This window comes from Rhinolophus sinicus, linkage group LG12 (assembly GCF_036562045.2).
Source record: "Rhinolophus sinicus isolate RSC01 linkage group LG12, ASM3656204v1, whole genome shotgun sequence".
NCBI lineage: Eukaryota > Metazoa > Chordata > Mammalia > Chiroptera > Rhinolophidae > Rhinolophus > Rhinolophus sinicus.
In genome coordinates, this window is record NC_133761.1 from 30,882,565 (window position 1) to 30,907,193 (window position 24,629).

At 37.7% G+C, this 24,629-nt stretch overlaps 1 protein-coding gene across 2 annotated transcripts in view; it reads right to left on the reverse strand.

Moving 5' to 3' along the window:
• Window positions 1–15,684: 15,684 nt before the first annotated feature.
• The window catches only part of SPAG1 (sperm associated antigen 1), a 60,929-nt gene continuing 51,984 nt past the window's right edge, over window positions 15,685–24,629 (reverse strand). For both annotated transcript variants that reach the window (XM_019757642.2, XM_074316847.1), the window contains exons 16-19: window positions 23,700–23,826; window positions 18,531–18,695; window positions 17,101–17,469; window positions 15,685–17,001 (exon numbers count right to left, since the gene is read on the reverse strand). In XM_019757642.2, coding sequence (XP_019613201.2) covers window positions 16,870–17,001; window positions 17,101–17,469; window positions 18,531–18,695; window positions 23,700–23,826 — 793 coding nt within the window. In that variant the 3' untranslated portion in view covers window positions 15,685–16,869. The remainder of the gene's footprint in view (window positions 17,002–17,100; window positions 17,470–18,530; window positions 18,696–23,699; window positions 23,827–24,629) is intronic.

A 24,629-nucleotide genomic window follows, 5' to 3' on the forward strand; every position in this document is an offset into this window, starting at 1 on the left:
AGTTTTAATTCGGGATACTGGGAAAACGGAAATCTTAAAAAGAAACTGTAGGCGCTTGAGAGCAAGGACCTCATCATTCCTTTTCTTTTTCCTATAAGTATGTGCTTAATAAGAACTTTATATTTGAAGAGGGAATTGAGGATAAGCTTGCTGTGATAAGACAGAATAAGCAAAAGGAACGAGGATGTTTGTGGACTCAGGCCTCAGAGTTGGTGACCAGTCACTTCATTACAATGTACACGACAGTAAATGGAAACATGACTGGCTTTTTGAAAAGGTCACTTTTTACAAGGTTTTATACCAAATATGTTATTTCACAAATATTCTAGGAAGTATGACAGCCACAGGAATATGATTGTTCAAGGTTGGTGTAGCCAAGGCATTCAGTTTTGCTTTTGGGGGGCTTTTTGTTGTTTGTTTCAGGAAAATAATAGTACTTTCAGCTAAATAAAGAAATTGTTGCTTCCTAGGTAGTATGCTGATGTTTTAGAGATAATTACTATTGATAGTCTAAATAAAATGTGCACTAAAGAATTTATTTCCCCCTTCTGCCTCTTTTCCTTTGTTCCCCCTTTCTCTTCTCTGCTCCTCTTCCCACATCACCTTCCCCCATAACCAGTGCAAAATGACCAAGTATGTGTGATACCATAGTTTTCTCCATGTTCATATAATCATACACAATGCATATATACATGGGTTTTTTTCCCCAATATCTTACAGAAATCAGTCCAAGGCAACTGGTATAGCTGCAATTAATTTTTTTTAAAAGGCTGCATATTGATGGTCATTCACTTAGTGTCTCTTTCGGGTTTTTGTTTTTGTTTTTGTTTTTCCATTACAACAAAACATTGTAAGAGACATCCTCATACATAAGTCCTTATTTTCTGGTAGTTTTAATTATGGGACATAGATTCATGGAAATCAAATGGCTAGGTTAAAATGTATATGTATTTTTAATTTTAATAAGGTTATCAGATTGACTTCCAAAGAAAGCTGTCACAATTTCCAGTTCCACTGGCAATACATGAGTCCACTTTCTCCTCCACCCCATAAATAATAGATCCTAGAGCTTTATAATTTTCACAAGACTGTTGGATATAAAGTAATATATGTTACCTGATTTTGCATCCCTGACCACTAGTGAATTTGTACATCTTTTTGTGTGGTTTTCTTTTTTATAGGGAGAGGGGAATGGTGGTATTTGATTTGCTGTTCTCTAAATTGACTGTTATATCCTTTGCCTATTTTCTGTTCTCCCCTTGTCAACTTGAAAGAGATCTTTATTATAGCTATTATACATATAGCTATTATAATAGCTATATGTTATATATATTATAGTGATTAATAGTTGCATTTTCCTCCAAATGTGTTACTTGACTATTGACCTTATTAACTTTTTTTGCTGTTCATTTTATTTTTAAATAAATTTTATTTGGAATATTTTTAGATATACAGAAAAGTTGCAAAGATAGTTCAGAGGCTTCCATAGATACTTTACCCCATAATAATTTTTCTTTTTGCCATATGAAAGCTGTATTGCCAGATGTGTCTACTTGTGTATTTCAGCTCTTACAGTCATGGTTAAGGTCTCCCCTGCTCCTAACTTATACTTACAGTGTCCTAGATTTCTTGTGAGATTTTTAAAATTTTTAACATTTGCTTTAATCTATTTTGAATTTATGTTTAGTGTATTGTAGTGGTCCAATCCTATTTTCTTATTTTGGAAAGCTGTTTATGATGGCACTGTTTGTTAAATAATCTATCCTTTTCCCACTGATCTGAATGCTATTTTTATAATGGAATTTCTAGATTTCTACCAAAATACCTCCTGGGATTTTAACTGTGATCCCATTGAATCTGTAGATCAATTTGGGGAAGCTTGGCATCTTAACAATACCGAATCTTCTGATCCATGAGCATGGTGTAGCTATATCCATTTATTTAGTGTTTATATTTCTTTCAACAGTACCTTATAGTTTTCAGTATACAGATCTTTTTTTAAAATCATAATTTCTGATTATAGTAGTCACCCTTATCCATGGGTTCACTTTCTGTGGTCAACCATGGTCCAAAAATATTAAATGGAAAACTATAGAAATAATTTATAAATTTTAAATTGGGCACCATCCTGAGTAGTTCCATCTGCCAGGGACATGAATCTTCCTATTGTCTAGCATATTCATACCATAGACGCTGCCTTCCTGTTTGTCACTTAGTACTGTGTTTCCCCCAAAATAAGACCTAACCAGAAAATAAGCCGTAGCACAATTTCTCAGGATGATGTCCCCTGAACATAAGCCCTAATGCATCTTTTGGAGCAAAAATTAATATTAAGACCCAGTCTTATTTTTGGGGAAACACGGTAGCTGTCTGAGTTATCAGACTGACTGTCATGGTATCAGTGCTTGTGTTCAAGTAGCCCTTATTTTACTTAATAAAGCATGAGAGTAGTGATGCTGGCAATTTGGATCTGCCAAAAAGAAGCCGTAAAGTGTGTATATATATGTGGGAAAAAACAGTTTATATAAGGTTTGGTACTATCTGTGATTTCAGGCATCCATGGGGGATCTGGGAACGTATCCCCTGTGGATAAGGGGGGACTGCTGTATTCATACTAGCATGTAGAAATACAATTGATTTTTGTAGATACCTTTAGTAACTTTATTTTTGTGGCCTTATTGTCTTGGCTTCAACCTTCAGTACAATGTTAAATGGGAATGATAAGAGTAGACATCCTTGTTTCCAATCATAACATAGAAGTAATTAGTCTTTTTTTTCCTTTAGGTAAATTCTTGACAAGCTTAAAGGGGTGACCTTAGTGGACTGATTGGAGGACCCCAGAGTTTGCTTCTAAGTTGTTGTCTGCCTTGTGTGATTTGCTTTTTTTTTCTCCTCGATTTTTAAAGTTGAGATATAGTTCATGTATCATAAAATTCACCCTTTTTAAAGTATAAAATTCAGCTGTTTTTAGTATATTCACAAGGTTGTACAACCATCACTACTATATAATTCCAGAACATTTTCATCACCCCAAAAAGAAACTCTGTACCCATTAGCAGTCAGTTCCCATTCCCTACTCCTCTCAGCCCCTGGCAACCACTAATCTGTTTTCTGTTTGCATAGACTTGTCCATTCTGGACATTTCATATAAATGGAATCATAATATGAGGATTTTTGTGTCTGCCTCCTTTCACTTAACAATAATTTCAAGATTCATCTATGGAATAGCAAAATCAATACTTCATTCCTTTTCATGGCTGAATAATACTGTATGGATATGCCACATTTTTGTTCATTCATTCATCAGTTGATGGACATTTCAGTTGTTTCCACATTTTTGGCTACTATAAATAGTGCTGCTGTGAACATTTGTGTACAAATTTTTGTATGAACATATGTTTTCAGTTTTCCTGGGTATAATACTGGGAGCAGAATTGTTGGGTCATATGGTAACACTTTAACTTTTAAAAGAACTGCCAAACTTTTCCAGAGCAGCTGCACCATTTTACATTCCCATCAGCAATATATGTGGTTTACCATTTCTCTACATCTTTGCCAACATTTGTTATTGTATGTCTTTTTTATTACATCCATCCTAGTGAAATCTTTGTCCTTGTTTTAGCACAAATATGAATTAAGATTAAAATAGTGTTTGTTGAAATAACCCTCCCAACCCACTGCCTAATTACAGCAAATACTTGGTCTAGTTTTACAGGTGGGAAACTGACATAACAGAGGTCACATGGCACTAGTAAGATTAAATCTTTAGCTATTTTTGGATTTGACTTAGGTCACTGTTAAAACCCTAAGGAAAAATAGAACAAATCAATTTGGTTTGCAAGTGTCCTGCCTGGTTTCTGCCTACTACACGATGAAGCATGCCTGCAGTGGCAGAGTTTTAGACTAAGTTTCTAGTGCACTGTGATACTGGAAATTCTACAGTAAAGTAATCCGGTCCTACTGAGCTCTTCCTTCTCATCAACCCAAGTCTGTTTAAAACATGACTTAGAGTTTACCTCTTCCTGAAAATGCTCTTGATTAACTCTACTTGACTTTTTTAATAGCTTTGACACTTGAACATTTCATTGATGTATTTTTTTTCCTACTACAGTCTCTTGAACTTGATTTTATGTTTCTTCAAAATTAGTCAAAACGCTCATTAAAAGCAGGAGCTATCTTTTTTGTTTATACCCCACAACACTTCATTCAGAGGACCATGAAGAGTTTTGTTCACTTAACAATGCTCATGCAACTCAGAGAACTCAGCTTCTAGGACAGTGGGTGGTATATTCCAATTTGCCTAAGAATCACAGATACTTTAAAAGTTAGATTCCCAACCCCCTTGGACTCTTAAGATTCCCAAGTGATTCTGATGCAAATATTCTAAGAACTACTATTTGAGAAATAATTAGAATGTCATTGTAAACTTATCAGTAAGAGGAACTTCTCTAATCTGAATCAGAGCACCTTTTAGGGCAGTGTCCTCTAGATTAATTCATTCGACGTTTACTAAGCACCCACCAGCCTATGCCAGGCTCTGAAGCTACAGCTGTTTGTGTTGGCTCACCCTCAAAACAGTGACACGTTGGAAAAGAAAGACACGTGCTATTATTGCAAATAGATTCTCTGTGCAGCTCAATTTATGGAGTAATCTCTTGGCTGTTGTAACATAACTGTTTTCCAGGAGATGGCACCAGTCAGTCTTCCAAGGCCAGCCCCTTCTCTGGTTATATTGTTTCTGTCTGAAAGAGTCTTAATGTGTGTCTCTTATCCAGTAAGTAAATATGAAAGTGTCCATAGTATTTGAAAAGAGTTTTTTTATCCTTTTCTAACAACATAGATGAGATCATTATTCTTACGGGAAGAAAGCAGTTATACACATGGAAGGAAATACAAGGTACTTACCTTGTTTCCCCGAAAATAAGACCTAGCCAGACCATTAGCTCTAATGGCGTCTTTTGGAGCAAAAATTAATATAAGACCTGGTCTTATTTTAATATAAAACCTGGTCTTATATAATTATATAATATAATACCAGGTCTTATATTAATTTTTGCTCCAAAAGATGCATTAGAGCTGATGGTCCAGCTAGGTCACATTTTCGGGGAAACACAGTAGTACCACCAGGCAGTTTTCATGAACTACATAGTATTATGACCCTAAATTGGTAGTAAGATATCCCTCTCGTTTTGCAGGTGAGGAACCTATACAGATCCTGAATATCAGTTGGGATTTAATTCCAGGTTTATCTGATACCAAAGTCTATGCCCTAAAGCAGTTTCCCAGAGGAAAAAACAGAGAAGGCAGTTGTGGGACTCTTATCATCTTGTCTCCTGCTTTTTCATTGGTCTTTTACCTTCAACCATCTCTTTTATTTGATTTTTGGGAAAATGCATTAAAACCTGTAAACTTGATGAAATTTATTGTATTCTGGAGATAGATTTCTGCTAACAGACATCCTTTCTGTAGAGAATCGAGAGGCGGGATTCTATGACTTTTACAGTAGTCTTTATGAGCCCTTCTGGTCTGAGTGGTACCTACTGGCTAATAGAATAAAACAAATTCCAAATGAACACATTTTGCTCTATCTTATTCCTTGATAGAAAAATCCATAATATATCAGAAAAACAAGTATAAGAAACACCTTTGAAATTCCTTTAACATAATGTTTTGTTGTAACTCATGATTAATCTTTTTGCACACAACTGAGCATCAACCCCTTGTACTCCTGCTGAGAAGGCTTGTGTTGAAAAATACACCATTTCTAACAGTGAGGCGTCACAGGTTGGTCACATGAAGGGAGTTTCCACCAGAATGCCTAAGTGGGGAAGGTTAAACTTATAGCACCATGTTTTTGAAGCTTTCCTGACAGACATCAAATTCTCAATATATCCACGTCAGTGGCATCAAATTGTAGGGCCCTTTGCATTTTGAGATCTTGTTCATGAAGGAGGTACTTTCTGAATTTATCGTTCAGTCTGAGTAATTCAGAAATACAATAGCCATTTTAGTGTCAATATTGTAGCTGCCCTTAAGGCTTTCCTTCTTCACCTTCCAATTTTCACTTCTTTTGCCCACGAATCTCAGCAAAAGCACAAAACCAGTGCAGTCAGTTTCTCAACATTTCACACAATATTTGGTTGTGTTCTTATTTGGGCTTTGATATAAAAGGGTTAGATTTAGATGAGACGATCTTTAAAAAATCTCTTCAGGCTACCATGTGATCCAAATTCTATGACCAAGAAAAGGCTTCTGGATGTAAACAGGTAGTTGAGAGCAGTTTCAATAGAAACAGGAGTTTGAAGCCAAATTTCTCTTAAACAATGAAATTTGGAGGTGGGAAAAACAGAGAAAGTTAGCAATGTTTGAAAACATGATGGTATAGGAAAGGATGGAAGCTTAAAAGATTGAAAGCTTTTCTTTAGGTGGGGAAGACTTGAGTAGGTTTGTAGGCTGAGAGGAAGGTGACCGTAGAAAGGGACATATTGCAGATGCACAAGAGAAGGTATAATTCTTGGAGGAAAGAACTCGAAGAAGGGATAGGATCAGGGACCAGCATTAGAAAGAAGAGGGAAGACTCCTTTCTGGTAGAGAGAAGAAGGGGGAAAATTTGGTGATGAGTCAAAAGGAAGGGACGCTGATTAGAGCAGGCACATGGAGGGGCCTCGGTTATCTCAGTGACGGTCAGGAGGCTGAGGCTGACCAGGGTGCTGGCCCAGGGCATCATGTGGTAACAACGGCAGAGATTGGACAGTAACTGATGGTCCAGGGTTAGATGTGGAAACCTAATTCAGACGCTATACACAGGGAGCTTTCATGAACCAGAAATAGTGATAGTCTCCTATATTGCATATAGCTTAGAGGTAGTTTCATGTGTTATTTCACGGTTAACATGATGTCAACTCAGATGATAATCATTTAAAAACGTGCAAATGTAAGCCCAGTGATTGTGATTTGCTCGGGTCTTATATACCCAGTAAGTATTGTCACTTACCATTTTAATTTAAGAAACTTTGGTTCCCCTGCCCCCCACCCTTTTTCGTTTAATATTTTTTCTTTCACTCTTATGTCTAGAAACTTTTCTTATAAGGTCCCTATGGCATACATGTAAGCCTTGCTGATAAATCACCCTCACTCTGTATAGAATTACTTTGAGACTTTCCTACTTCCCGATGCATGATTTACAGCAACCCACTAGATGTACGGTAACAAGTGCTAACATTCTACTGAAATACTTTAAGTAATATATGTACCCAAAAATGTAATTACAAAGTTAGTAATGCTTCTCATTCATTCAGAGATTTATTGACTCTGTTGTGCCAGGCATTCTGCTGAGTAATGTGGGGAACAAAACCAAGCCAGACATTCTGTGGCACAGACAAGGCAACTCAGAACACCAAAAACAGTGGTTAGAGCTATGACAGAACTATGCACATAGCCATCTGAGAAAACGACGACAGATCATTTAACTCAGCCAAGGCAGGTGAGGAAAAGCCCCTGCTAAGTGACATTTGAACTGGATTTTAAAGGATGACCAAGAATTTAGCTTTGTGGTTTGGGGGCGGGGGGGTCAGAGGGAGAAGGCACTGGGAGCAGGGTCAGTGTTGGGTGAGTGTGCCATATCTGGGTAATTAAACAGTTTGCCCGGGGAGAAGACTGGATGGGGAGTTTGGAAAAGGAAAAGTCAAGGATGAAGCTGAGGTTTGTGAGCACTGGTACCTTTCACCGAGCTACGGGGTCAGTTGCACCTGAATTTGAGGGAACAGTTCAGTTTGGGGCATATTACATTTGAAGTATCTGGGAAACGTTTATGTGGAGAGGAACAGTTGGAAGTTAATTTTACAGGTCGGGGCTGAAGAAAAATTGAAGGGCTTAAGATAGACGAAACATGGAAACAGACTGAGGAGGTTAAGTCTTTGGACATAATTACAAACAATCCAAAATCTCAGTGGAAAGGAAAGAAGGAGAGGGAGGGAGAAACGGAGGGAGAGAGAGAGAAAGAAAAAGCTTATTTATTGCTATCCAGTGGAAAATGGGAGGACTCTGCTTCGTATCAGCACTCAAAGAACCAGGCTGATGAAGGCGTCCTCATCTTGTAACCCACTAACAGAAACAGACACTCTGCAGCAAGGGAGAAGACCATGGAGAGCTCTGTGCCAGCTCTTCCATCCTTTGGCTCACACATCACTTCTACCTCTACCCGATTGGCAGAATTGGTCATAGGGCCCTAACCAATCACAAAGAGGCTGAAAAGTACAGGCTTGTGTATGTCCAGAATGGAAAGAAAACAAAGTGTTGGTTAAGACTGGTAATGCCTGACTTACAAAGGAACTACTTGTGTAATTCATTCTCTGATATTTCTACCATTTTATATCCAGTATGCAGCTTTCTGCTTTACCCACTATCATTCCTTCAGGCTTATCACACAAACTTTTTTGCTCCACTAATATAAGATTACATGCAGTTCCCCAAATATGCCTAGTTATTTCAGACTTTCATTCAACATGCACCTTCACATGCATTTGGATGCCTTTGTGTCTTGTTTCCTCTTCCTGGCGTGTCCTGTTCTCCTGTCCAAATGACAAACTCAAGCTGCAACATCACCTCCTTGAAACTTTTCCTAATGCTCTCACAGGCAGTACTGGGCTTCCTTCTTGCTCTGTGTAATCATTACAAACACCTCTATTAGTGTACCAAGACTGATAATTTACATATTCATTGCTTCTAGTAAGCTGTACCTCTTAAAGGCGAGGCAGCTTTCTCATTATTCCATTCATATATTTAATATTTTACATTACACAGCACAGTGAGTATGAGTTCAAAAGACAGACTGCCCTGGATTGACCACTTGCAACATTTGTAATCCTTGTTAATTTACAAAGATTTGATTGAACTTAAATTTTCTGTGTCATGGTTTCCTCATCTATAACAGAGTTGTTATAAGGATTAAATTAGGCAGTATGTGAGAAACTACTCAGTGCCTGGCACAAAGTGAAGCTCAAAAAATGTCCCCTACAATTATTTTTTAAAATTGAAATATATTTGACATTGTGTATAACATTGTATAAGTTTAAGGTGTACATGTTGATTTGATACTTACATATTGTAATTATTGCCATTGTAGTGCTGGCTAGCACCTTTATCGTGTCACATAATTATCATTTCTTTTTTGTGGTGGGAATAATTAAGCTTCAGTCTCTTAGCAAGTTTGATGTTTATAATGTAATCACTATAGTGTGCATTAGGTCTCTAGGACTTGTCTGCTAGTTGCTAGTTCGTATACTTAACAATATCTCTCCTATTCCAATCCCTTGTCCCCTGGTAACCACCATTTTACTGTTTTTATGAGTTTGGATTATCACAAAGAAGTGATGGCATAAAAAGTATTTGTCTCTGCCTGACTTATGTCACCGAGCATAATGTTCTCAAGGTCCGTCCATGTTTTTGTAAATGGCAGGATTTCCTTCCTTCTTATGGCTGAATGATAGTCCACTGTGTGTGTGTGTGTGTGTGTGTGTGTGTATCTTCATCCATTCATCAGTTAATGGGCACTTCAATTGTTTCCACATCTTGGCTATTGTGGATAATGCTGCAGTAGACATGGGGGTGAATATATCTCTTTGATACCAGTTTCATTTCCTTTGGGCATACACCCAAAGTGGAATGGCTGAGTCACATGGTATTTCTATTTTCAGTTTTTTGAGAAACATCCATACTGTGTTCCATAGTAGCTGAACCAATTTGCATTTCTACCAGCAGTGTACAAGGGTCTCTTTTCTTCACATCCTCACCAACATTTATCTGTCTTTTTGATGACAGCCATTCAAACAAGTGTGATATTTCATTGTGATTTTGATTTGCATTTCCTTGAAGATCAGTGATGTTGAGCATCATTTCATGTACCTGTTGGTCATTTGGATGTCTTCTTTGGGAAAATGTCTAGTTCCTGTGGTCATTCTTAAATCAGATTGGTTGTTATTGAATAGTATGTGTTATTTATATGTTTTGGTTATTAACCCCTTATCTGATATACACTGTGCAAATATTTTCTCCTGTAGGTTACCTTTCCATTTTGTTGACTGTTTCTTTTGCTGTGCAGAAGCTTTTCAGTTTGATGTAGTCCCACTTATTAATTTTTGCTTTTGTTTGTGCTGTGGTGTCACATCAAAAAAATCATTGCTAAAACCGATGTCAAGGAGATTCTTTCCTATGTTTCCTTCTAGAAGTTTTACAGTATCAGGTATTATGTTTATGTCTTTGACCTATTTCAAGTTAATTTTTGAGTGGTGTAAAATTAGGAGTCGAATTTCATTTTTTCTGCATGTGTTTATCCAGTTTTCCCAATACCACTTATTGGAGAAACTATCCTTTACCCATTGAGTGTCTTGCCTCTCTGTTGAATGTTAATCATATATGAGGGGATTTAATTCTGGGCTTTTTATTCTGTTCCATTATTCTATATGTCTATTTTTATGCCAGTACCATACTGTTTTAATTACTGTAACTCTGTAGTACATATAGTTTGAAATCAGGAAGTGTGATGCCTCCAGCTTTGCTCTTCTTTCTCATAGCTTTGGCTATTTGGGGTCTTTTGGAGTTCCGTTTTAGGAGTTTACAAATTTTAGGCATTTTTTATTTCCATGAAAAATGCCTTTGGACTTTTGATATGGATTGCATTGAATATATGAATGGTTTGGGTTAGTATGGACATTTAATAATGTCAATTCTGATCCATGTGCATAGGATATCTTTTCACTAGTTTGTGTTTGATTTATTTTAACCATGGCTTGTAGTTTTCATTGTTACAGATCTTTCACTTCCTTGGTTAAATTTATTCCTGGTATTGTTTTTGATGCTATTGTGAAACGGGGTAGTTTGTTTTTTTTCCCCATATGTTTCATTGTTAAGTGTATAGAAATGCAACTGATTTCTGTATGTTTTTATATCCTGAAACTTTACTGACTTTGATTAGTTCCAACAGTTTTGTGGTCGAGTCTTTGGGATTTCCTGTACAGGCATACCTTGGAGATATCGCAGGTTCAGTTTGAGACCACTGTAGTGAAGCGTATATCGGAATAAAGTGAGTCATAATCTTTTTGCTGGTGGAAAATCTTGCCTTCAGTTTGTAAAAAATACAACATATGGGAAGTGCAGTAAAGTGAGGCACGCAATAAAACAAGGTATGCCTGTATATAAAATCATATCATCTGCAAGGAATAAGAATTTCTTCCTTTCTGATTTGGATAGCTTTTATTTGTCTTGCTTAATTGATCTAGCTAGGACTTCCAGTACTATTATTGAATAAGAATGATAAAAGTGGGCATCCTTGTGTTGTTAGAAGGAAAGCTTTCTAATTTTCACTGTTGAGTATAAGATTAGCTGTGGCTTTGTCACATATAGCCTCTATTATGTTGAGGTATGTTTCTTCTACACCCAATCTGTTGAGGATTTTTATTATAAAAGGATGTTGTATTTTGTCAGATGCTTTTGCTGCATCTATTGAGATGATCATGCAATTTTTATCATTCATTTTATTAATGTGGTGTATGACATTTATGGATCTGAGTATGTCGAACCATCCTTGTATCCCAGGGATAAATTCCACTTAGTCCTGTTTTATAATCCTTGTAATGGGTTCTTGAATTTAGTTTGCTAGTATTTTGAGAATTGTTACATCAAGTATATTCTCTATAGTTTCCTTATAGTGTCCTTATCTGGCTTTACTTGTTACTGGTCTCTTTTGTATTTCTTCCTGATTCTGTCTCAGTAGTTCTATTCTTGGGAATTTATCCATTTCCTTAAGGTTGTCTAATTCTTTGGCATACATTATAATCATTGTTCATAGTAGTCACTTATGATCCTGTGTATTTCTATAGTGTCAGTTGTAATGTCTCCTCTTTCACTTCTGATTTTGAGTCTTTTTTTCATGGTCTAGCTAAAGGTCTGTCAATTTTGTTTATCTTTGAAAACCCAGCTCTTAGTTTTGCCGATCTTTTTTATTGTTTCTCTGGTCTCTATTTCACTTATTCCTGGTATGGTCTTTATTTCCTTCCTTCTGCAAACTTCGAGTTTATCCTTTTTGTAGTTTCTTGAGGTGTAAAGTTTATTGGAGAGCTTTCTAATTTCTTAATATATGTATTTTTTGCTATAAACTTCCCTCTCAGAACTACTTTTGGTATGTTCTGTTTCAATTTCCGTTTGTCTTGATACATTTATTTCCCTTTTGATTTCTTCTTTGACCTATTGGTTGTTCAGAAGTGTGTTGAGTTTTGACATATTCCTCTTGTTGTAGTTTCATACCATGTGGTAAGAAAAGATAGCTGGTATAATTCCAATCTTCTTAAATTTGCTAAGACTTGTTTTATGTCCTGTCTTATAATCTATCCTGGAGAACGTTCCTTGTGCATGTGAGAAAAATATTCTGCTGCTGTTGGATGTAATGTTCTATATATGTTTGTTAGGTCCATTTTGTCTAAAGCATGGTCTAATTCCAACATTTCCTTATTGATTTTGTCTGGATGATCTATCCATTGTTGAAAGTGGGCTATTAAAGTCCCCTGTTATTGTATTGTTGTCTCCTTCTCACTTCAGATCTGTATTTGCTTAATACATTTAGGTGTTCTGGTGTTGAGTGCACATATTTACAATTGTTATATCTTCTTGATGTATTGACCCCTTTTATTATATAATTAACTTCTTTTTCTCGTTACCATTTTTGGCTTAAATAATATTTTGTCTGATGTAAATATGGCTATCCCCACTTTCTGTTTCCACTTGTAGGCAGTATCTTTTTCCATCCTTTCACTTTGAGCCTATGTGTGTTTCTAAAGCTGGAGTCTCTTGTAGACAGCATATAGTTGGGATTGTTTTTTGTTTTTAAATTAATCCAGTCACTCAGTCCCTTTTGGGGAATTCAGTCCATTTACATTTACTTATTGATATGTAAGGACTTACTATTGCCAACTTAATGCTTTCTGTTGCTTTGTATTTCCATTGTTTCTTTTTACTTCTTTGTTTTTCCCCTTCTGTTTGTTTCACCTTTGTAAACTGGTGATTTCCCACAGGGATATGCTCTGTTCCCCCTCCCCACTGCCTTTAAAAAAGTCTTTTGTGAATCTCTAGATTTTTCCTTTGTAAAAGGCTTACATAAAACATCCCATGGATAAAATATTCTATTTTATGCTGATGGCAATTTATCTTCATTCACCTATAAAGTCTCCACCCTTTCCCTGTCCTCCTTTTATATTTTTGATGTCACATTTTACCTCTTTTTATGTTTAACAAATTATAGTAGCTATAGTTATTTTATATATTCTTTTAATCTTTATGCTATGGTTATGCTATGGTTAAATTATTACCATTTATGCTATGGTTAAATTACAGAATTATTTTCTAAATTTGAGTATAGTTTCTGACCTTTACCAATGTAAAGGTGTTTTCATGTCACTGATTAGCATTTTTTAATTTCCTCTTGAAGAACTCCTTTCAGCATTTCTTGCAAGGCAGGTCTAATAATGATAAATTTCGAGGCCTTTTGTTTGGAACAGTCTTTTACGTCTCCTTCATATCTGAGGGATAACTTTGCTGGACAGAGTATTCTTGGCTGGCAGTTTTTATCTTAACACTTTGAATATGTAATTTCACTCCCCTAGCCTGAAGGGTTTTGGCTAAGAAATGATAGCCTAAGGGGAGTTCCTTTGTAGGTTACATTCTTTTTGCCCCTGGCTGCCTTTAGGATTCTTTATCCTTGACTTTTGGTAGTTTCATTATAATGTGTCCTGGAGAAGGCATTTTCACATTGAGGTCATGCATAGGGTGATCTATGTATTAGCTTCATGAATTTGGATGTCCAAGTCTTTCCCCAGGTTTGGGAAGTTTTCAGCTATTATTTCTTTAAGCTTCCTGCTTCTTTCTCCCTCTCTTATCACCTGGATTCCCAATTATTCTGGTATTTGCTGTTCTGATTGAGCCCCATAGATCATGTAGGCTTTCTTCCCTTTTTCATTCTTTTTTCTTCTAACTGTATTACTTCAAAATTCCTATACTCTTTAAGTTCTTTATTCTGTCATCCATGTGCTCTACTCTACTACAGATGCTCTCTATTGTATTAATTTCATTCATTGATTTCTTCAGCTCCAGAATTTATTTCGTTTTATTTCTATCACTTCATTAGAGTTCCTTTTGTTCATGTATTTTCCTTCCTACTATCATTGAATATCTTGAGTTTTCTTGTAGCTCGTTGAATTTCTTCAAAGGAACTATAGTAGTCCCCACTTAACTGCAGGAGATATGTTCCAAGACCACCAGTGGATGTCTGAAGCTGTCGATAGTACCAAACTCTATAAATACTATGTGTTTTCCTGTACATGCATATCTATGAGAAAGTTTAATTTATAAATTGGACACAGTAAGATATGAATTATAATAATATACTATAATAAATGTGAAGGCTTTGGGGGCCATTATTAAGTAAAATAAGGGTTACTTGAATACAAGCAATGTGATACTGGTAGTCAACCTGATAACCCAGACAGCTACTGACTAACCGGTGTGTAGTGTATACAGCATGCAGATGCTGGACAAAGGGATGTTTCATGTCCTGAGGAGGACAAGCGGGACAGCACAAGATTTCATCATGCCATTCAGAACAGCATGTAATTTAAAACTTATAAATTGTTCATTTCTGGAATTTTTCCATTTAATAATTTTGGACTGTGGTTTACTGCAGGTAACAAACTGCAAAAAAAACAAAACCATGGATAAGGCAGGGAGGACTACTGTATTCTAAATTCTTTATCAATTAGCTCACAGTATTCTGTGGCTTTGAGCTTGGTTGTACAATTATTGGTGTCTTTTGGGGGTTAGGACATATTTTATTTTCATGTTCCTTGAGTTTCTGCATTGCTGGTGTCACATTTGAAGTAGCAGACACCGTCTTAAATCTTTATTGCCTTCAGTTGGATTACTGATCATTGGTGGTGCTGTAACAGGGGTTTCCTCGGCTTTTGAATGGGAAGAATTATCCCACTCTTATCACTCTCTCTGGCAGAATTCTTAATCTTTTACATCTTGTCTTCTTATAACTCACTAGGCTGGCTGCTGGAAACCTTGTTTTCCAGAAAGTGGTGCTATAATTCCAGTTGGTTTCACCCTTGCCCACCAACCCTGGTCCATTTTTCTGAGAACACTCCGATTACTGGATCTGCTTTCACTATTGTTCTTGGGAAGCTACACAAGGATCTGGCCAGAGTGGGAGGAGGTCTGGGTTTGGCACTTGTGGCTTTGGGGGTACCCACAGACCCGGTGGGGAGATTGAGTGGGATATTCCTAGAGGCTTTTGGGCATATTTTCTGATGAAGTCCTGAAGCAGACACCAGGAACCATGTTCCTTTAATGTGCTTTGATATTCTTATCCGTTTCCTTTGCTTGCTTTTCCCTCCCCTCCGTAATGGAGGTGCTACCTCAGTACTCTGGATGCTGCGGAAAAGAAGTGGATTTCTCTAGCTGCAACCCACACAGCTGGGATAGCCACGCATTCACTCAATGTTTTCCACCTCCTCTGTGGGAGAGGTTGCCACTGGTGGAAAGCTTAACCCCATGCTGCTAGGTGCTGGGTATGTAACTGTCAACAAAAAAAGACGCTTCCTTATGTCTCTACTATAAAGTTACTAACACACTCCATCATACACTTTCACAAAAATTTAATAGCATTGAAGAATACTTTGTTTCAATTTGTTTGCTTGATGATTAGAATTAAATACCCATTACAGTAGATTTTCACTTATGAACAAAGGAAAGAACAGTTTTAAAGAAAAATGGCATAGTTTGAAAGGTACCATTTACCCGCAATGATTTTTTAAAATATTTTATAATTATATAAAATTAAATAAAATAATAAAGAATATGGAAATACTAAAAGTGATATGCATCACTTGTGTTCACTTCTAAAGAACAGGAAAATCCTCCAGAGAACAAGAACTGACTAAAGACTATTGGTGAGACCTGAGTGTTTTAAGAAATATCTTTATTTTGACTCAGTTAACAAAGGAGCTTTCAATATGATGAGTTCTTCACCTTCCCTTTTATATTAAGGGAATAAATATGGTCTTGGTTAAAAGATGGGGAGAAGGCCTTTAAATATTTGGGGGTGATAATTCAAATAGAAAAGCAGGCTTAGTTTACTTTTCTATATTGGTTGTTTTGTTGCTGCTTACATAACAATTCATAAGGGAAAGTAGCTTTTTAAAATCTAGTAAAAAGTTGTAGAAATTCTTGGCAATTTGTTCTTGATTTAGAAAAAAATAAGTTCCTCTTATAGTTCTAAATTAATAATCAGTTTATTTAATAATAATTTCATATTATAGACATATAGTCCATTTCATCTTAGCAGACTGTAATATACAAGAAGTATAAAATGGGCGTGTATATATCTTAGCAGGAAATAAAGGTGATGTAATAATCATTATTAATGATTTTCACTGTTAAAAATGAATTTTAAAGAAATACATTTCTGTCAAACTTAAGTGGACTTTTTCATAGCCCAAAAATGTAATTTAACTTAAATTTTTAACAAGTTATTAAAAGAAAATGTATGCTATAAATTAAAATACATTTTAACCAGTTCCAAATATACTTATTGTTAAATATAAAGATGTTAGCTCTGGTATATAATAAAATATTTACAACTAATAAAAAGCAGACTGTAGAATATACATGTTCTATGTATAAAAATAAGTAAAATATTTTATAGTCCAGACCAAGGGATCTTTTCTAAGCCAGGTTTTATCCATGCAGCTGTATTACAATACCATCTCATTAGCATTACTGCGACACATACATGCATGGAAGAAATCTAACAATAATCTTGATTTAAAGCTCGTACTGCCTTTTTAGGGCCTGAATATCTTCTAAAGTAAAATGTTTGTTTGGTTTGTCTGAGAGGTCATCAAACAGCTGTTCAATTTGCTCCTTTTGGCTCTTGCTAATTAGTGTCAACATCATCTGAAAGAAGGAGAAAAATTATATTAGTGTAAAATATTCACATTGTAAAATTATAGAAACCCTAAAATAATCAATCTGTATTAATATTTTGCCACTTACCTTAAACCTTTCTGCTTTACTCAGATATAAAAGATGCTGATATACCAATGAGGGATCTTTATCAATAAGGTTATTTTTCAGGGACTGAATGAGGAGGAGGAATATATCCCCTTCAAGTTTGTTACTCAACAACACTGGCAAATCTTTCGGTTCAGTGATGGCTAAGAGGTGTGCACAGGCTTCTTTATCTTTCCTAGTACTGACAGCATTTATAACCTGACCAAATTCATAGGCATTGTTAGGCTTGGCGATTGCTAGTTTTTCAGAGCAGTCTGGTGGCCCATTGCTTGTGTGCCCCTTCACAGATGGAAGGCAGTCAGTGGAGACCTCCTCTGACGTCTTTTCAGGCTCTTCATGGCCTTCATTCACCTTCATGGGGAAAAAAAATTGCAATGTGACACAAAGAACAGCCACTGCACACATCCCAAATTACATTTATTAAAATGAGAAGGAATTGAAAAAACACAATCAGACTGTGTTTCAGTTAAGTTCTAAAGTGAAAAATGTATTATTTGTAATAAACCATAAATCTACTTGTTTTAACAAGAGAAATTTTAAGGTATAGCATTCATAAAAGTATTCCTTTGTAAAGTTTAAAAATATTTTTAACATTGAAAATATGACAATAAAATTTTATTTTTATAATTTTCCATGAATAAAACTGCCGTATAAAAGAAGACCTGTAACAACTTCATCTTTTTCATAACTTTTATATTTACTTATTTCCTTACATTTAACAGAGAAGTGAACTTACATTTTTTAATTCTCTTAAAACAGTTCTTCCCTCCTTAGAGGGAAAAAACTTCCTAGCCTCTCTCACATTTTAGTCTCTTGCTCTCAGTGGAAATGTAATATGATAAATGAGATATTAATATTCACGAATACACAGGAATTCATATGCTGACATTCTTCACTAAAGGCAAAGCAGAAAGCTATAGCCCAAGACATTGAGTTATCTGAAATCACAAAGGTAGGTTTGATTCTGGGGTAGTCCAAGACCTCTGATGAGGCCTCAGAGTGCTAACAGGGTCTGAATCAAACTGGAAAATCTCTATGAGACGTAGCTTGCAGGGCCACTAAAATGAAATCAGTCCTGTCAGGATCTGCATGTCTACCCTGAAGCAAAGCTCAATGGCCACGGATTCCCAGAGCATCTCCCAGGACAGATGGGCGGGTGGGGGAAAGAAAAGAAGAACCTCAGTAACTCAGACTTCGAACACTGTCCATAGACCGAAGATAGGAAAATACAATGGCTAATTATCACAGCAAAGGAAAAGTTTGTTGTTATAATTGGTTAAAAATTTATTCATTGATCATCAGAATAAAAACACAAAATTAAATTTTTTTTTCAGAAATCATAGGAATAAGACCTTAGAATGCAATATAAGATCCCCAAAAGAGGACTTGCAAAGATAACCAAATCCAAATACCTCTTGAATCTCAATTTTCCTCCTCTCCTTTTCTTTGTTGAATGATGCTGCATTATCCTTAATATTAAGGAATCTGGTTACCTCTTCCAGTTCCATCTTTGCCTCAACAATACTGGAGTCTAATAGGAGAACTTTATTAAGATCGTTTAAACTTTTCTCATAATTCTGAAAATAGAAAGGCAGAGAAAATCATTTTCATACATAAAAGGAGAAGGGGCACAGATTAGTCCAGGTGGGAGTAAGCTGAGCAGTGAACCGTGTATGAATGGGTTCCCGTTAGCACCACGATGATTAAGTTGGGCTTTTCAGGTACTACTTGGGCTAAAATATAGTATTATGCAACCCATAACATAGCAAACGTCCTCTATAGAAAAAAGAGCACAGAATCTGGAGTTATTAGACTCAAGTTCAATTATGTATCACCACAACCTTCACAGTCCCTACCACATGGTAGGCATTTGTTGCATGTTAACTGAATAAGTGAAATAACGAATGTCCTCCTCATATTAGCACCTACTAGCAGTAAAACTTAAAATCCTACCTAACCTTTCTGAGCTTCAGTTTTTATCTTTAAAATAATAACAATTCTAGTTTTCATGAGGCTGTACCAAGTAATGAATGAATTAAAATAATATATGCGTGCTTTAAACCTATTAAAGGGCTATAAAAATGTTGTTACCATAATATTTTGTTCTATTAAACCCTTCACAGTCATAAACTGTCAAATAGGCTAGAGTCAACACTTATTCTTCCATAAAGAGTCAGACAATACACTGGAGAGGTCGAGGGGAAAGAAAAGGAAATCTAAGCTTAACAAAACACAGCACAGAATCTGGTAGCAGAAACAGATGCCACATAATCAGTCTGCTGTGACAGGCCATATTCTACAACTACAGACTAGGCCCGTGTTTTGATTAAACCAAAATTAATCCTGTGAAGAGGTACCGAATTCCAGGGATGTGTAACCTCTCTGAGTATTAATGACATATCAATAACAGCGTACACTGGAGGCTGAGGCACGGGTTAAGATAAGCTAGTGGTTATGTGACATTCCTGGGGGACTAGCTATAATGCCACGTCTGTTCCCCCTCCACCCAACAACACACCAGAGCAAGAGTTATGGAGTCATGTGCTCAAAAACAACCTTAAATCTGCTCTAATCTATAAAAAAGAAAAGGTAAATTACTTACAAACTACAGCACATTACGTACTATTAGTAACAAATCCCTACACACCACTGTGTCACAACAGCACAGCTGGAACCTGCTACAAAACAACAAATGACATTGTGTTTCCATCCTATGTGTTCTAGGCAGTGACCACACTGAGAGGTAAGGAAGTAGGGCAGTGGGGCAAGTTGAGGGAATAACAACAGCTAACTCCTACCATTCTCAGCATTTTGCAAGTATTATTTTCCTCTCACAATAGCCCCATAAATACAATCTTTTGTTGTCCCCATTTTCAAGATGAGGAGCCTGAGACACAGAGGGAGAATCTTTGGGATGATCAAGGCAGCACTGCCCAGATGCTGAAAGGTGATACAGCTGTGGAGCTCAAGTGAGAAGCCTGAAAAATCAAGATTTGTGAGCGACAGCTTTGGAAATGGAAGTCTAACACAAGAGCTGATAAAAATTTTTTAATCCATTCCAGAAAAGTCTGTGCCTAAAGAGCAATCTGCCTGTTTAGAGGAGACCTAAGAAAACAGGAAACACACTTCAATAAGTATTAAAACAGGGACAGGCAAGTGTGACAAGAGAGCAGGACAGCAGGAAGGAAATAGACAGCATCGCCTCGGTGGAGGAAGGGACCGGATGCCAGATCCCACAGAGTGGTCAGGTAAGGTGCATTCACGTGACCGATGGCAACTGACCACTTCCCTGTGCCAGGAACTGGGAGCACAGAGAAAAAACAGCTCTTAGGAAAGCTACATCTTATGAAGGCAAATAGTAAACAAGTAAACAGATGAATCAATAAGTATGGACTGTCCTTAATGCAAAGGTTGAGGTGGATACTAACGAGGGGGGAGGAGTGGCCTTTCGATCCAGTTGTCAGAGAACGCATGGCGGCCACGCAAAGTGAAGGGGAAAAGAGCTTACAGAAAGAGAGAGTGTGACACTGGCAGAAAGGACAGTAAAAGCTGCTACTGACCTCATTAGGCCTTAAAAAAATAAAAAAAAGATGAAGTATAATCACATGGGTTTGTGATATCACATGGGTTTGCTGACACTGTAATAACTTTATGATATTACTTTTTGATATCGTGCTCTTGGAGCCCCCCCCCCCCGTTAGCTGTAGATCCCGTAAGACAGGCACCGTGTCTGACTCACTCCTATGCTCCCAAAGCCCAACACATCCGCAGCGCTCAACACAAGACACAAACTGTAACTGAAAGTAAAATGTTCAGTTATCTTTTCTTGTGAAGGAAGAACAGCTGCACATTAAGAAAGCTCTGTATTTTTCAAAGCTGGCATACAGAAAAAAATTTTAAAGCCAGCTAGAAAACAAACAAAAGATTCGAGAAAGCAGAGCGTTCAGCTGAGGGCTGAGGCCGGGCACCTGCTCCTGGTGCCCCTTCCTCATTCCCGGCCCGCTGGGGGAGCGGACCCAGGCCTGGCTGCCGACACATTTTATAAGCGGCTGTAGCCTCTGAAGACCCTGAAATGAAATTCATTTGGCACATAACTCAAACTGCAGGACATGTTAAGTCAAACCAGAAAAACAAGCTGCCGGCCTCATAATCTAGTGGGATAGGATTACTCAAAGCTGGGATTACCTTTCTGCATCACAGCACAATTTTTAGAATTCATTCCAAGGAAGTACAAAATTCTGGCTTTTCCTTTGGTATACCTCTGACCTTCAGTCAGGTAAACAAGTTCAAAGCGTCAGGCAGCCAGAATGAGGTAAACCTGCTCTAAGAGTTTGGACCTATGTGAACTCACAAGTCATGCAGACCCACCGTCATGTACCTAAATCCATTATGCTCAAAAAGAGTTGAGTAAAATTTGAAGAGGCCTCTTTTAATTGATGGTGCCACACAACATGTAAGAAATCTTTATGTGAGGTTTACAAATGTGTTGCTCATGAAAAAAGGGGAGGGCACTGTAAATAAACTGCAGCGGGAGCTTCCAGGTTGGTGAACCCATCCATATGCTGGGAGGGTGGTGCACCCCAGTTCCATGGGGACAGAAGATCCTGCGCTTGGGACCCTTCTAGACCTCACCCTATGTACCTCTCCATCTGGGTATTCATCTGTTACCCATTATAATAACCCTGTAACAAATGAGAAGGGAGAGAGGAAGGGCAGTCGGTTGCACGGCTCCACTGGCCTGGGGTCATGTCACAGCATCTGTACAGGTGTGGCTCTGCTGCAACCTGAGTGGATCTAGGATCTAGAAAAAGACAGATCACTCAGGACAGACTGTACTCATTTAATATGCTACACAAAAACATGACCGTCCTCTCCCAACACAACCTCAGTGTTACAGAATGTATTTTTAGATACATCCCTGTCAGTAATGGGCATGGAATGAAAAGAACTATCTCAAACCCAATACGGTGAAAACCAAACTATCCCTCACCTCCCTCAAACTTCTCCCTCTTCCTGCATCCCCTCCATGATCACACTGACCACTTAACCACCAGGGCCAGAAACCTGGGAGGCACCCCCTTTGTTCCTTCTTCCATATATTTTACCGCTAAGTGTGTCCTGTCAACTTTACCTTCAGACAACCTTCAGTTAACCCTCACCTTCTGTTATGGGCTGAATCGTGTTCCCTGAAAGTTCGTTATGTTGAGCTCCTTAATCCACAGGACCTCAAAATGTAACCACATTTGGAAACAGGTTCTTTAAAAAGGTAATCAAGTTAAAATGAGGTCGTTAGGGTGGGTCCTAATCCAATATGACCGGTATCCTTATAAAAAGAGAAAATTTGGACACAGACATGTATAGAGAGAAGACAAATTAAAGCACAGGGAGAAGCCAGCGGGCACAGCCGAGGACAGGGACCCGGAACAGCTCCTTCCCTCACTGCCTTCAAAACGAACCAACCCTGCCAACACCTTCATCTCAAACTTCTAGCCTTCAGAACCGTGAGAGAATAAATTTCTGTTGTTTAAGCCACGATCTGTGGTGCTTTGTTACGGGAGCCTTAGCAAACTACCACACCTCTCTTCCCTCTGCCATTAACGTCCTTCAGGCATCCATCTGCATGTCACCTTGGTGGCCTCTCACCAATCTCCCTGCTTCATGCTGGGCCCCCTAGATCCACCTTCTGCAATGTTCCTGAAGCTGATCCACTATGCTGCCCTCTACCACCCTCTGGAGGTTCCCATCGCCTTCAGGATCAAGCCCATATTCCATGCTCATGGATGGGAAAAATATTATTATTATTAAAATGTCCATACTACCTAAAGCAATCTACAAATTCAATGCAATCCCTCAAAATACCAATGGCATTTTTCCACAGGAATAGAACAAAGAATCCTAAAATCCATATGGAACCACAAAACACCCCAAATGGCCAAAGCAATCTTAAAAAAATAAAGCTGGAGGCATCATGCTTCCTGATTTCAAACTATATTACAAAGCTACAGTAATCAAAACAGCACAATATTGGCATAAACACACACGCATGTGCATCAACAAAAGCGTAATTATACAATACCTTCTTTGAAAATAATGGTTTGGTTTATTTTTAGAGAAGAATGCCATTCTATAGTCTCACACTGACCACCAGCCAGCTTAAGGCCCAAATCACCATGAACTTCCCAATCTCCTCTATGTCTCTACCATCCTCCATTCTGGTGCCTTCCTCCCATCCCATAGACAACCCCAATCCTTTGCTGGAGGAATCCAATGGCACTGCTGGCGGCCTTTAATAATTCAGTAAAAAATCCTTCCTGTCCCTTATAGTGGACCTATTGTAAATAACAACAGTCCTCAGGAAATAAATCATAATTTTTGAGCTGGAAGGAATCTTAGAAATTATCTATGTTATAATTAGGGAAAATCTGAGGCCTATTCCAAGGTTTCAGGACTGGTTAGTACAGGACTGGGATTAAATTCCAGAAAATCTTGCTCCTATTCCACGATCTCAAGATTGGCGTTCGTGGAAACCACATGATTTGTTCAGAGCTGAAATTTATATATTAAAATAAAGATTTCCTCACCTTGAGTCCTTTATGAGCAAGAGCTCGTCGATAGCATGCTTTCACATTCCTGTTATCTATCTGAAGCGCCCGGTCACAGTCCAGCTTTGCCTCTTCAAACTGGCACAGCTTCAAGTAACAGAGCGCTCTGGTATAATGTAATGGAACTCAGAATTATGAAAGGTAAAGATAACATATCTATAAAATTAGATAGCTAATAAAAATCAGAAATAAGAATAATATTTAGAATAAGTCTATTTCTATACCACAGCTGTTTCTCAATGGAAAACTAAGACTACTCCAATTATGGCATTTTCTTGCAATACATATAATTATGGCACTGGGGATACAACTAAACAAAATACAGCCACAGCCTTCAAAAAGGCTGCAGTCTAGTGGAAGAGACAGGTAATGAAAACAAACAAACACAATAAAATCTGTATAGGATGCTCTGGGAGGACACAGCGGAGAATCTCATCAGATCTGGTGGGGCTGAGGAGAGAGGAGGAGCAGTCAAGAAAGACTTCCCGGAAGAAGTGACACTTAAGATGAAGCCCAGAGTATGAAATGAACATTATCCAATGCAAAGGCCCTGGGCTGAGAGTTAGAATGTAGGGAGGGGAGAGTGGAGGCCAAGGGCACAGTATGTGCAAAGTCTTACAGTGAGAGAGAGAACATGGCGTTCTTGATGAAGAAAAGTTCCATATGACACAGCAGTGCAGAGATGAGGCTGGGAGAGTAAGCAGGCCAGATCACGAACGGCCTTATAAACCACGGCAAGGAGGTTGAGCTTTACCCTGAACTTCCTGGAGATCCACTGATGGGCTTTTAAATAGGGGCTGACATCGTGGAGAATGAGATGAGAGGGAACAAGACTGCAGGCCACCATGAAGTGTGCTGCAGACACAGACGATGGTGGTCGCCCAGAGCAGGGAATGGCAGTGAGGGTGG